At 34.9% G+C, this 13736-nt stretch overlaps 2 protein-coding genes across 2 annotated transcripts; one reads left to right on the forward strand and one right to left on the reverse strand.

Annotated features, from left to right (window-relative positions):
- LOC105171288 (putative calcium-transporting ATPase 13, plasma membrane-type) lies at window positions 4200-7730 on the forward strand. Its single transcript, XM_011092350.2, has one exon. The coding sequence runs from the start codon at window positions 4553-4555 to the stop codon at window positions 7652-7654; it is 3102 nt and encodes a 1033-aa protein (XP_011090652.1). The 5' UTR covers window positions 4200-4552; the 3' UTR covers window positions 7655-7730.
- Window positions 8881-12625, reverse strand: LOC105171289 (ATP sulfurylase 1, chloroplastic-like). Its single transcript, XM_011092351.2, has 5 exons — window positions 11820-12625; window positions 10128-10533; window positions 9559-9819; window positions 9375-9461; window positions 8881-9255 (listed from the first exon to the last, which is right to left on the reverse strand). The coding sequence occupies exons 1-5, from the start codon at window positions 12320-12322 to the stop codon at window positions 9118-9120; spliced, it is 1395 nt and encodes a 464-aa protein (XP_011090653.1). The 5' UTR covers window positions 12323-12625; the 3' UTR covers window positions 8881-9117.

Raw genomic sequence — 13736 nt, forward strand, 5'->3', positions numbered from 1 at the left:
GGGGGGGGGGGGGGGGGGGGGGGTGGTGTAGCAAATTATGCTCATACTTATCCTTTTGTTCTCAGTGTTTGGTTTTTATTAGTATTTCAGTATTTAATTTTTTGTTGAGTCTGTTACCAGCTAGAGTTTAAAGTGAGTTAGTTTTTTCTTTAACTAGAACTCTATGTTTTATATATAATTTCACATCTCTTTAATTTCAATACTTGAGTTTTAGATGAATAAAGCATAATTTTTCCTTCTTTTCATTCTCTAATTTACTGCCATGAATGTACTTTGTTTCCACCCCTCAAATTATTCACACCTTTAACTTAAATATATAATATATAAATTTATAAACTTTTTGCTTTCTTGTATGTCCGAAGGTGTTCAATAAAATTAATTTTAGAATAAAATTTATAAGGTCTTAAATTAGATGTTATGATTTTATAAATTATCTTGCAACGAAAATTTAGCAATTTCCCCTGTTTTTGACCTTAATTACAAAAATGTCGTTAATTAACTTTATAAATTCCATGGATGTCGTCAAATTTTATGGTTAGACTATCTCAAAATAAATCATGAAATATAAAAAAATCAATTTTAATAGATTCTTACAAAGTACAAAATCAAGAAATAATAGTAATACTCAAGTAAAGCTTGACGCGGATGGAAAATCATGCATGATAATTGTCATTATAATTATACTTTTATGGATAAATATTTACTCCCGATTGACTTTGATTTTCAATTTCTCAAGCTTTATTTGAGTTTTATATATTTATTTCTTGAGTTTATATTTGAGATATTTTATTAAATTGATTATTTGAAACTAAAATTTACAATTAAGCATATTTGTGTTTGTGTTCACGAAGCAATAATCTGATCCTTTTTTTTTATTTTCGTGATGAGAGCTTAAGTGAACGCAGAAAATTAGGGATGCAATTTTTATAATGTCCTGTTAATTTTGTGGGGACAAAAAGGTATTCTGGTCTTTAATTTTGTTATAAAAAAGACAATGATGGTAATTTAAAAATTATGACCAATGAGAAAAATTAGTGCTCCAAATTATTACATTTTAATAGAGGGCCATATGTTTATCTTAATTAATTCATCATTAACCACGCGCAATGCATCTTGGAAGAAAAGGTAGCAATTAGTCACTTTAATTTGTTAATTATGTCTATTTAAAAATATTTGTTTTCTCCTTTACAGCCATTAATTAGTCTTTGTTGCCTGGATATTTTTTATTATTCATAATTAATTGATAGCTTGAGAATTGTCTTTTCCAAACGGCTAAACATTATAATGGCCCATGATTTTCATAATTTATTATAATAGGTGCTTAATTGTAATTGTTCATCCATCATCTATTCTGGACTTTATGAAAATTCTTTATTCTAATTTTACAGGGATTTATCACATAATATGTGGAGGTCTAATTTGGTTTTGTTCCAGGAGCAAGTTTTCTTGGGCCAATGATTGCTCATCTCTGTTCCTAAAAATAAGATTAATTAGGTATTCGTAAAAATGATTTTCTCGGCTGGAAAATTGTAATTCAGATCAGGTTTAGTCAAATCAAATCAATATAGAGTAAGTGTGGTACATTTGCTACGTGATTAGTCACTTTTCCTTAATCATATACCAATTATACGATAAGTGTATTATATTTTTCATATAATTAATTTAAATTTAACTGAAAGAGATTAAAAGTAAATTGCATTTGACCCATTTTTCAAATATAAAGGAGTTTTATGCAATTTAGGCTTTAAAAGATGACTAAAGAAAGACTCCTAACCGAAACAAGATAAGGCCAAACAGTATGAAATTGCACTTCATTTTCTTGTCTCTTTTTGCCACAACTAAAGACTTCTTGCTTCGTGCTCCAAAAATATTCTATTTATATGAGAAAGAAATTGGTGATAATTACAGTTCAATTTTGTGAAGGTTCCATGAATCGGTCCATATCATTACTATAGTATTAAATTACTATTAAGCTCTGTCGCATGATGTAAATATATTAAGATGAACGTGGCAGTAAATATGAAAAATATTAAATATAATATATCTAATTTTTCTAACATACAATTATATATATTATGACAAGAAGAAAGTCAAGTACACACCATATGTGTGTTTGTGTGAACATCAAGTACATTAATAAATCGCAATATTGTAAAGAATGTATCGTGCGATAATTGACTTCACAAGCGAGTTATTGTAATAATCGGACCATAAATTTCAAAAAATATTAAATTTGAACTGACAAATTAAAATAAACAAACAAATTTTTAAAATTTTAATAATAATTTAATAATGATTTAATCAAATTCGTGTGTTAGTATGGATATCACACAGTAGCTAGTATTAATATATAACAAACAAATAAATAGATCATATCATATTCCAGCATTCCATACGAGTTATGAACTATTTTTAAAATTATTCACACATCATATATAGTTAAATGGCATATTTCAATGAATTCATATCTATGGATATTAAAGGGGGGAAAAAACAATAATATAAAGCTACGGCAAAAGACGTCGGCAAAATGAAAATGTCGAGTGTGATTGGATGGTATGTGCTGTCATAGCCCATTTAATTTAACTAATGCGTATTAATTCAATTCAATGGATTCACATATGTTGAACAATTTTATGATGAGCCCAAAAAGTTTTCTTACTAAATAAGTTTTCCTACGTGTTGTGTTTTTCGGGACAATGAAAGCCCATCTTATTCATGTTGCTTTAACTTACGTTGGTCCGAATCTATGTACCGCGTTGATTTTAAAAGATAATTACGCTTTCTTCTCCTTGAATTTGATGTAAATTTTGTAGTTTAAGAAATCATATTTGATATTTTTAAGATTTGTTTTAATCTATTAAATAAATTCTTCTGTTGGTTAAAATTTATTAAATTTATTAATATTAATAAAAAATATATATATTTACTTCTAATTGATTTGTTACTGATTGATTGTAAGTTGAATAAATATTTTTACAACCAAATTACCCTTGTACATCTTTACATATTAATGCATGTGAAGAAAAATATTTTCACCGTTATAAGGGTACTTGAATCTGTTAAAATTTCATTCAGTTTTATTGTTTGTTAATAGTAATAAATTCAATTAATCTTAACTAACGGATGAACCTATTTGTTGAAAGAAAGCAAATTTAAGGAGCACTATATGTAATGTTGCAAATTATAAAAAATTTATATGTAATTACACGAAACCTCAAGAAGAAAGGTGTAATTATCCATTAATTTTAGTGTTTAAAATATGCTAAGTAGTTGTTAAATTTAAAAAGCCTCATCTAAAAGTTTAAACCAATAAAAAATATATTCATTTAATATTAATATAAAACCTTTCTTTTATATATTTATAAATGGGTAGCAATAAGATTCGAACTCAAAATATTTTGTTTTGTCTGAATCTAATACTAAATTAAATGGATAAAATTATTTAATATTTATGGCTTAACACGGACGCATGCATGATTTAAAAGCTTGGCGTCCAAGATTTGTTACTTGAGAATATATACCTAACAATGGGATTTCTTTTTCACAATTAAAAGGGTATTAAACGTAAAGTTTGTATATTAACTTGAATTATGAGGAAATTACAACAAAAACTCAATGCGTATATATATACATTTCAAAATGACACTTCTTTAAATAATTTTTGAAACCAAATATTAAAATGGCATATTCTAAACTTTATGATTGTCGTTCATAAGAATTTTAAAGGAACTAGTTAAGTTAGGGAATAAATATTCCCTCAATAGAATATTTCATAATCCACTATCAATTAAATCTAAATAATTGTATGAAATAATGAAAAATCAGATTGAGTTTAATCGTATTTGAATCAATTATATAAAAAGTATAATGCATTTATTATGTAATTATTGTACTTACAATTTTAAAAGAATAATAAATTATATATTGAATATATTAATTTCACTTATTATGTATTGGTTAGATTTCATCAAACTTAATTTGAAAAACTAGTGTTTGAGAATTTAATGAAATCCCAATTAAAAAATTCACACGGAGAATTACAGTGGACCAAATTTTTAAATAAATATGAAACCACAAGCACACACGTCACTGGTGAACTCCACCCCTAAACTTGGGCAATATTCCATTCCCATCCCTGAGATTTCATTAATTACTCTTTAAGTCGGTTAAATTCCACCTCCACGCTGCAAAACACCTTCCACGAAACTCACTTAGCCCTATCCCCAAGTTCTTCAGTTATCATCATTCCAACTGTACTGAATGCATTTACAGCACATTGGGTTCCATAATCTATATAACAGCTGCTGGTCTCATCTCCATTGGTATCCAATTCCTCACTTGTCATTGGAAAAACATTCGCTTTTGCAATTTGCACCAACTTTTTTTGTTACGACTATCTCAATTCTTGTCAAAATCCCACAGATTTCCTTCCCTTTTTGATCACTCAGAATTATTGTTTCATATTGTTTTTCGGTACTTACATAATCAGCAACGTTGTATTTTCTTCATCTTACAATCTTTTACTAGTTGTAGTTCTCTGATATTGAGGATGTCTGCAATTGTTCTTGGAAATTTGTCATGCATGGAGCTGCTGTCTGATTTGCATGACTCCATGATCAAAGTCAGCGTGCAAAATAAAAAGAGATGGCAGTTGGCTTTTGCTACCATATATTGTTCAAGGGCCTTTCTCTCTCGCTTCAAATCCAGAAGTAGAATCACAGCATCAAGTCTTGATCAAATTTCCAGCAACAGGAGAAAGATTTCACCTGATACATCTTCAAGAATTGTTATTGATGTTGTCCAAGAACACCACTTGTTCTCTGGTGTTGATCAGTCAAGCCTGACTAAGCTTGTCAAAGAGAAACGTGTTGATCGATTGGCTGAATTTGGAGGAGTTGAAGGGATTGCTTCTTCACTTCATACAGATCAGCAATGTGGGATTAAGGGTGATCCAGAAGATATTGAATCCAGACAAGAAGCATTTGGTAGAAATACTTACCGTAAGCCGCCTACAAAGAGTTTCTTCCATTTTGTGTGGGAAGCTTTCAAGGATCCGACAATTCTGATTCTGTTGGTTTGTGCTGCACTTTCCCTTGGATTTGGCATCAAGGAGCATGGGCCGAAAGAAGGGTGGTATGATGGTGGAAGCATATTTGTTGCTGTTTTCCTTGTTATTTCGGTTTCTGCTGTCAGTAATTTCAGGCAGAACAGACAGTTTGACAAGCTTGCAAAAGTGAGCAATAATATTCTTGTTGAAGCTGTGAGGAACGGCAGAAGGCAACAGATTTCAATATTTGAAATCGTTGTAGGAGACGTCGTTTGCTTGAAGATTGGAGATCAAGTGCCTGCTGATGGATTGTTCATAGATGGCCACTCTTTACAGGTGGATGAATCTAGCATGACAGGGGAGAGTGATCACGTTGAGATTGATCTTGAAAAGAATCCATTCTTGTTTTCCGGAACTAAGGTGGCTGATGGATATGCTAAAATGCTTGTAACTTCTGTGGGAATGAGCACCACCTGGGGTGAAATGATGAGCACAATCAGTAGGGATTCTGATGAGCAAACTCCCCTTCAAGCGCGACTCAACAAGCTTACTTCATCTATAGGTAAGGTTGGTTTAGCCGTAGCTTTTCTAGTTCTTGTCGTGCTTTTGGTGCGCTATTTCACAGGGAATACAGAAGATGAGAATGGGAATAAAGAGTTCAATGGGAGTAAGACAAAGGTTGATGATGTGATCAATGCTGTGGTGGGAATTATTGCTGCTGCTGTGACCATTGTAGTTGTTGCAATTCCTGAAGGCTTACCTTTGGCAGTCACACTTACTCTTGCTTATTCAATGAAAAGAATGATGGCTGACCAGGCTATGGTGAGAAAACTCTCCGCTTGTGAGACAATGGGCTCTGCTACAACTATATGTACAGACAAAACGGGAACTCTTACATTGAATCAAATGAAGGTAACAAATTTCTGGCAAGGAAAAGAATCCATAGAAGGAAAAAACCATTCTGTGATTGCGAGTAATGTTCTTGAACTGCTCCACCAAGGCGTTGGCCTTAACACTACAGGTAGTGTTTACAAGTCGGGTGTATCAGGACTTGAATTCTCAGGTAGTCCAACTGAAAAAGCAATTCTGTCGTGGGCTGTGCTAGAATTGGACATGGATATGGAGGCAGTGAAAAGGGATTGTGAAATCCTGCACGTGGAAGCCTTCAATTCAGAGAAAAAGAGAAGTGGAATTCTGATGAAAAAAGTTGAAGACGGCACGTTCCATGTACACTGGAAAGGAGCAGCTGAAATGATACTTGCAATGTGCTCTCATTACTATGATTTGGAAGGAAATATGAAAGCTTTGAACAACTGTGAAAGGACAAAATTTGATCAAATAATTCAAGGTATGGCTGCCAGTAGTCTTCGATGTATTGCATTTGCCCATAAGCAGGTTTCTGAGGGCGAAAATGATGAACACAAAACGATTCAGGAGAAGGGGTCAACACTTCTAGGCCTGGTGGGCTTGAAAGATCCATGTCGTCCCGGTGTGAAGCAAGCAGTGCAAGATTGTCAGTATGCAGGTGTTAACATCAAGATGATAACAGGTGACAATGTTTTCACAGCGAAAGCTATAGCCACAGAGTGTGGAATTCTTCATCCTAATCAGGAGGCCAACGATGGATCAGTGGTGGAAGGAGTGGAATTCCGCAACTACACAGAAGAGGAAAGAATGGAGAAAGTCGACAAAATCCGTGTGATGGCCAGGTCATCTCCTTTTGACAAACTTCTAATGGTGCAATGCCTGAAAAAGAAGGGCCATGTCGTAGCAGTGACTGGTGACGGCACAAATGATGCACCAGCATTGAAAGAAGCTGATATAGGACTTTCTATGGGAATCCAGGGAACTGAAGTGGCAAAAGAAAGTTCAGATATTGTCATCTTGGATGACAATTTTGCTTCTGTTGCCACAGTTTTGAGGTGGGGGAGATGTGTTTACAACAACATTCAGAAATTCATCCAATTTCAGCTCACAGTAAATGTTGCAGCTTTGGTCATCAACTTTGTGGCAGCAGTTTCAGCCGGTGAAGTACCACTAACAGCAGTACAATTGTTATGGGTGAATCTCATAATGGACACATTGGGAGCATTAGCCCTTGCAACAGAGAAACCGACTAAGGAGCTCATGGAGAAGAGGCCTGTAGGACGAACTGAGCCACTTATCAGCAACGTCATGTGGAGGAACTTACTAGCACAAGCCCTTTACCAGATAGCAGTTCTCTTGATACTGCAGTTCAAAGGTGAATCAATTCTTGGTGTCAGTGAGAAGGTAAATGACACTCTGATTTTCAACACGTTCGTTCTATGTCAAGTATTCAATGAGTTCAATGCACGGAAGCTTGAAAAGAAAAACGTCTTTGAGGGAATACATAGGAACAAGTTGTTTCTGGGGATAATTGTGGTGACTGTGGTTCTTCAAGTGGTGATGGTGGAGTTTTTGAAGAAGTTTGCCGACACAGAGAGGCTGAATTGGGGGCAGTGGGGAGTTTGTATAGGGGTTGCAGCTGCATCTTGGCCAATTGGTTGGGTTGTGAAGTTCATACCAGTTCCAGAGAGACCATTTACTAGTTACCTCAGTTTGAAGAACCTCAGAGGCTTGTAGAGATACTCAGCACCTGCTTGGTTTTCTAGTCATAGTATATTCAATTTTTATTGATAGTACATATACCCTTAGTTTATTTTTCTGGTATTCTGATAAGTAGCAATTCACTTTTTCGGATACAACTGGTACATTGCAAAATCACCGTTACTCGCTGCATCTTTCATCTTGGCCATGAATCTCCTTTGGGTTTTTAATTTACTCAACTCTTCTTTTTTGAATTTTGATTCGAAACGAAGAAAAGAAAGGAAGAAAAAGATAGAAGTTAGGGCTGAAGCTAAAGCAGCTACTTTCGAAGTAACAGAAAGAAAAGCAACGACTCAAGTGGGAAGATCTATTCACTTTAAGCGATTTGTCTTTTCTATTAATTCATACGGATTGAATCAAAAACCATTCTTGAATGAGGCTAGGGATGAATCTAAAAAGAGATCTTTATTAGTTCTACCTCCTATTTTTTAATTTTTATGAAGAGAATGAATCTTTTTTTCGAACGATCAAAGTAAACCAAAGTCATCGCTGAATATCTATTTTTCTTCAATTTCATTCTTTAGAAATTAAAAAAAATGAAAGATTTAGTTACGATTAGAAATTGATTTTCTATCTTGAGCGATGGATCCCTTACTCATACTTATCCAATTGGGAGTGTTATTCGCTTCTCACAGATGATATTCGACATTTTTGAATAATACTTAAAAATCAAGAAAACATCCCAAACGATCAACAATTGTAAAATGATCACATTCTTCTACTTAAAGGGTCATTTCTTTTCCTTTTAAATTTAGTTACGATTAGAAATTGACTTTCTATCTTGAGCGATGGATCCCTTACTCATACTTAACCAATTGGAAGTGTTATTCGCTTCTCACAAGAAAACATCCCAAGCGATCAACAATTGTAAAATGATCACATTCTTCTACTTAAAGGGTCATTTCTTTTCCTTTTAAATTTAGTTAGATTAGAAATTGACTTTCTATCTTGAGCGATGGATCCCTTACTCATGCTTATCCAATTGGGAGTGTTATTCGCTCCTCACAGGAAAACATCCCAAGCGATCAACAATTGTAAAATGATCACATTCTTCTACTTAAAGGGTCATTTCTTTTCCTTTTAAATTAGTTTCTTTCATTATCCATCAGCTTCTGGGCTTGTGCTATTGAAGTCACTTTCTCAAAACTAGATAATCAGTGAGATGGACAATTCAATCAGCTTTTCCTGTAGCTATACAAATCTAACAGAAAAAAAAAATCCACTCTCCAAACCAGCAGAAAGCTGATATCACACAACGATATCAATTCCATGTCATTTGTGACAATATATTACAGATTTTGAGGCAAAAGTTCTGATCCTGTAACCAAGCTTCAATAGTATTATTGAGGTAGAAGAGAAGTTTTACAAGGCAATCATCATACGAGGTAAGTATGGAGCATGTAAAGTTTCCCCTATCATAATTACACAAGTAATAATTTTCAAGCCGGAATTGGTTCAGGCACCCTCTCATTCTCAGCAGGAGCCAAACTGTCATAGTATTCCACCAACACTTTCCAGCCACCAGGGCACATGAATCCATCAGGAGGATTCTCCCTGTTCTTTGCAAGCGTTCGCATCTGGGGGAACAAACATGCCGATCAACAAAAAATCATAAGAAATTGCCCATAAAAAATCAGTTAGAGAAGGTTTTCCCAACATAAGTAGCTTTCCACATATCCAGGTTTAAAGTACATACCTTGGTGCCAGATATAAACAGAAAATCTTGAGCCCTTGACGGATCAAAGAATGCCATTTTACCCTGTGACTTGTCATATGCAGCCACCTGCATGAATTTTTTAATATTATTGCCTTGTCATAAGATCGTCATTCTTCAGGTTTTTCATCACAATGAACACCAAATGTAGGGGATAGTTATATACCTTGAATGGTAGAATGTTAAGCCGCTCCAATCCAGGAGCCATGGTCAGCACTTTCCTTCCATGATCAGCGTCATACAGATCTCGTTTCTCAATTGGGTGGCTCATGCCAGCAGGGTCTCGCCCTACAATGTAGAAGTTCGCGCCTGCGTTAATTCTAGCCTTAGCATGCCATTGTACCTCAGTGGGGCCAGCATAGTGCATGGGCGATGGGAATATGGAGACAACTGTAGTTTCAGGGTCCAGGACGCCATCTTCAAGAACCTAAAAAACCAGAGCATAAAATTGAGATATTAGCACACCATATGGCTAGTTTTGCACCAACCAGTTTCAGGACTGGTGCAACATGTAGTTGGTGCCTATATTACCCCAATTTTAATTGCCATATTAAACTACAAAAGCAATGCAAAATATATCCAATTCTATGCATACAAGATTTTACCAGTCGGACTTGAATTAAATATAGAGTATTTTAATTCATTTTCAGTCTATTAAATGTAGATGAACCATCTTATGCTCTAACACAGACCAGTTAATATTTTGTAGAGTGTGAATGTTGAAAGTTGACTAACCTTCTCATGTTGCCTCATTCGCCAGCTAAGAGGAACATCATCGGCTTTAGTGTAACCACCCAAAGGATGAAGCAGGAGGACTGGATTCTTATATCCCAACTCAAGAAGGTGACGTCGTGTATCTGTCATCAGCAGAGCGTGACCATTGTGCACAGGATTCCTAAGCTGGAAAGCAAAAACTGCATCCGTATTGCGTCTCTCAAACTCATCTCGGAGTTGGGCAGGGGAGAGCCTGAAGCGATCTAAATCATCATTGTATTTGATGGGATTTATAACCTCTAAATCACCGCCAATCAGCCAGTTTCCAGCACCAGTGATAGCTTCCTCAACATAGGGAAGACCAGGGGCTGTGGTACCCCAAGTTCTTGCTATTCTTTCTTCTTTATTGTGCTTGTAAATCTCGATCCTAGAGTCACAATTCAGAAAATAAAAGAAACAAAACATTAATGTTTATCACATGAATGACTGTTGCATCAACAGATAAAAGGAAAAAGCGGCTATGTTGTCATTTGGGCAAACCAAAAAAGCACAAAAGAGAATATAAGGAAATAAGAGTAATGGCAAATGAATAGAATAGGTGAAGGAATAAAAATGAAGAAAATATAATCTTGACCAAAGATTTTAGCAATATATAAGACATGTGCAAAATAAAGTTAGACACAAAAATCAAATAAAAAGGAAAAGAGAAGTTCATCAATACATTCAACACTTCCCAATAATTTGTTTTTGTGCAAAACTTTCAATCTATACCATCACTTCCTATTATCAGAACAGAACAGTGTGTTTCAACTCTTTGCTACAGCTAGGAACATTTGTCCACATCCATTGCAGAACAGACATGCATGCAGAATCAACATCAAATCTCACAGAAATAATGTTTTATTACATTCAAGTCACTTTTTTATATGAACATAACTATGTTATTCCCACCTGAAAGCATTACAGGAACTGTCCTAAACCGCATCAGCCCATCAAATATATGATGAAAATTTAACATGCAGAATTTTTGTTCTTACTCCTGATCTCAACAAGTGGGACCTTGCACTTGGTAAGGTTTATTTGACAAAAGAATACAAACCTCCCATCTTTATCCAACCAAATTGCTAAATCATGTTTTCTTATCCTTACAGAAAGATTCTCTAACTATCTGTCACCTTTCTCAGATGGATTATTCAATAATTTATTCTTGGCAGATTAGATACGACAACATAACTAATTACAAACGTATCACATGCAAATATCATCCCACGAACTTAATATAGTGAAGACAAACTGGTGAAAAATACGGTTTTTATCATTACCAAAACCAAATTAAAATCAAAGCACTCCACAATACACAAAATAAAAAAATGCAGCAAGAACGACGCAAGAAAAGAGATCTCTACCTAATTCAGACGAATTATAATACCACATCTCCGCTCAAGACAACAAATCCAAAACTTTCATGCAGGAACAAATTTTAACGATTAACAGTAGTCTAAATGAAATAAGCAATCCGTAATTAGCATATTCTATGGCAATCCATAGATAACTGATATACTACGAAATCCGAAAAGAAACAGAGAAAGCAAAATAGAAAGAACTATGTGTGGTATCTACAATCCAGAAAGTCCCACTTGAACTCTATTTGAAAAGAAAGAGAAAATTAAAAAAAGGAAGAAGCAAAAGAACGAAATGGCTAAATTTCCTTACTTGCTCAAAATAGCAACCAAGTCATCCTTCTCATCAACAAGCGCCACGCTAGTGAACGGCCCGATCCTGTTCTTCTGGGCATCATCTATCGCAAGCACGATGGGCACCGACATATTCACAACCGACCCATCCTCGAGCCGGAGTGAATTAAAATGAAGCGTTTGGAGGAACTCTGACTCTCTCATGAAGCCTTTCAATGGGCTGGCCCAGCCCTCGCTGAGCACGTGCACCCATTGAAGATCAATCTTCGAGAGCCTGATCTTGGGCAGGGATAAGGCCTGCTGAAGTTTCGACTGTTTCTCTGATTCCTTAACAAAAAGTTCGACAAGTTTACCGCCATCCGGGTCGATCAGGGAAGCTGAAATCCGGGTGGCGGGTCGGGTTCTGGTGGTGGGAAGTGGGCGAAGATTGAAGGATGAGGCGGGATGGGTCTTGAGTAGTTTCGGGAAAGAATGAGGATGACGGGTGGAAGCTTTGAGGTAAGGAGAAGCCATGGCTGCCATTCTTGGCTCTCTTCCTCTCTTATTTTCCTCCCTAGTGCTGCTATGTGCTGGTTTCCTGGAGTGCAATTATAGTATTAGCACTCAGACAGAAAAGGGCATTTCAGGAATTAAGGAAAAAATTAAGGAAGGTAGTTTGGGAATTAAGGTACTAAAGTATTTATGTTCTGGGAATAATGAAGTAAATCTCAGGGGTAATTTGGGGATTTCTCAGATGCCAAGTGATCGCGGAAGAGGGTATTTTAGGAAATTACTGGAAAAGAAAAGTGGGATTCAGAATGGTGGGATTCTAGTGGCATGTGAAGTTTGGATGGATTTGAGGATGTTGGAATTTATAATGTTGAATAGGGAGGTTAGGGTAGGGGGGATGAACCTGGACATCACACACAAGGAAAAGTACTAATTGCTCTCTAATTCATATGGATTTGGGCAAATCCCAAATGCCAAAATATATTACAAAATAATGATTTACAAGATACTTACCATGATTTGCAGTACCCTTTAAGGCAAGTGTTTAATATCCATTGCATTTTGTAGCAAAATCTCTTTATTTTTAAATTTTTTTATTCCTTTATCTTTTCATATCAAGAAGGAGAAACCTATTTTTACAAAAAAAATTGATGTTGCACCATCAGTATCTAATAGTTGTCAACACTTTTATAATCAAATTCAACTTTTCTCTATCCAAAAATAGAAATTTGTATACTGCACAAAATAGTATATCATTTTCACACTCTGAATTACAAGATGTTTACATCATTGACTTTTCATCTGTCACATGACTTTAACCTGTCGCGTTATATCTTTTGAAACCACCGTATATTTTACTTAAAATAGATAGAAATTAAAGATATGGAATACTTTTTTTGTTTATGGTAGAATCTTTTTATTATTATATTAGATAAGAGTTAGCATATATGTTGTAATTTTTTGGAAAAAAGATTTATCAAATCTGAATTGAATACAGTTCTTTCACAATTACTATTTGTTTTCCTGTGCACATATCTTTGTTTTAATTCAATAGAATTTCGTATGTGAAATTACCTGAAACTCCAAACGTTTAAATTAGAGTTGGAGGATTAGGTAAAAGAAAGAAAATGAGAAGGAAACCAAGGGCAATAACGTCATTCCAGACTGCTGGAGATTGATCAATCTTATCAGTGTGTGTCACATCTAACCCTTGCGTTCCATTAAATATTAACATAGTAAAAATCGACCAACTCTGGAGAACACCTTTGTTTGATTGCCCCTTTTCATGCATTGTTGTGTGGTTTCCACGAATCCTCTTCTTTCACACAAAAGAACCCACAAAAGGGCAAAACAAAAGATAAACACGTACTTCAACTTGAATCTTGCCTATATTGAGGCCAGATTCTTAGGTAGTAATAAAAGTGATAGCAAAGACAAATTGTTCTAC

Source organism: Sesamum indicum, linkage group LG10 (genome assembly GCF_000512975.1).
Source record: "Sesamum indicum cultivar Zhongzhi No. 13 linkage group LG10, S_indicum_v1.0, whole genome shotgun sequence".
NCBI lineage: Eukaryota > Viridiplantae > Streptophyta > Magnoliopsida > Lamiales > Pedaliaceae > Sesamum > Sesamum indicum.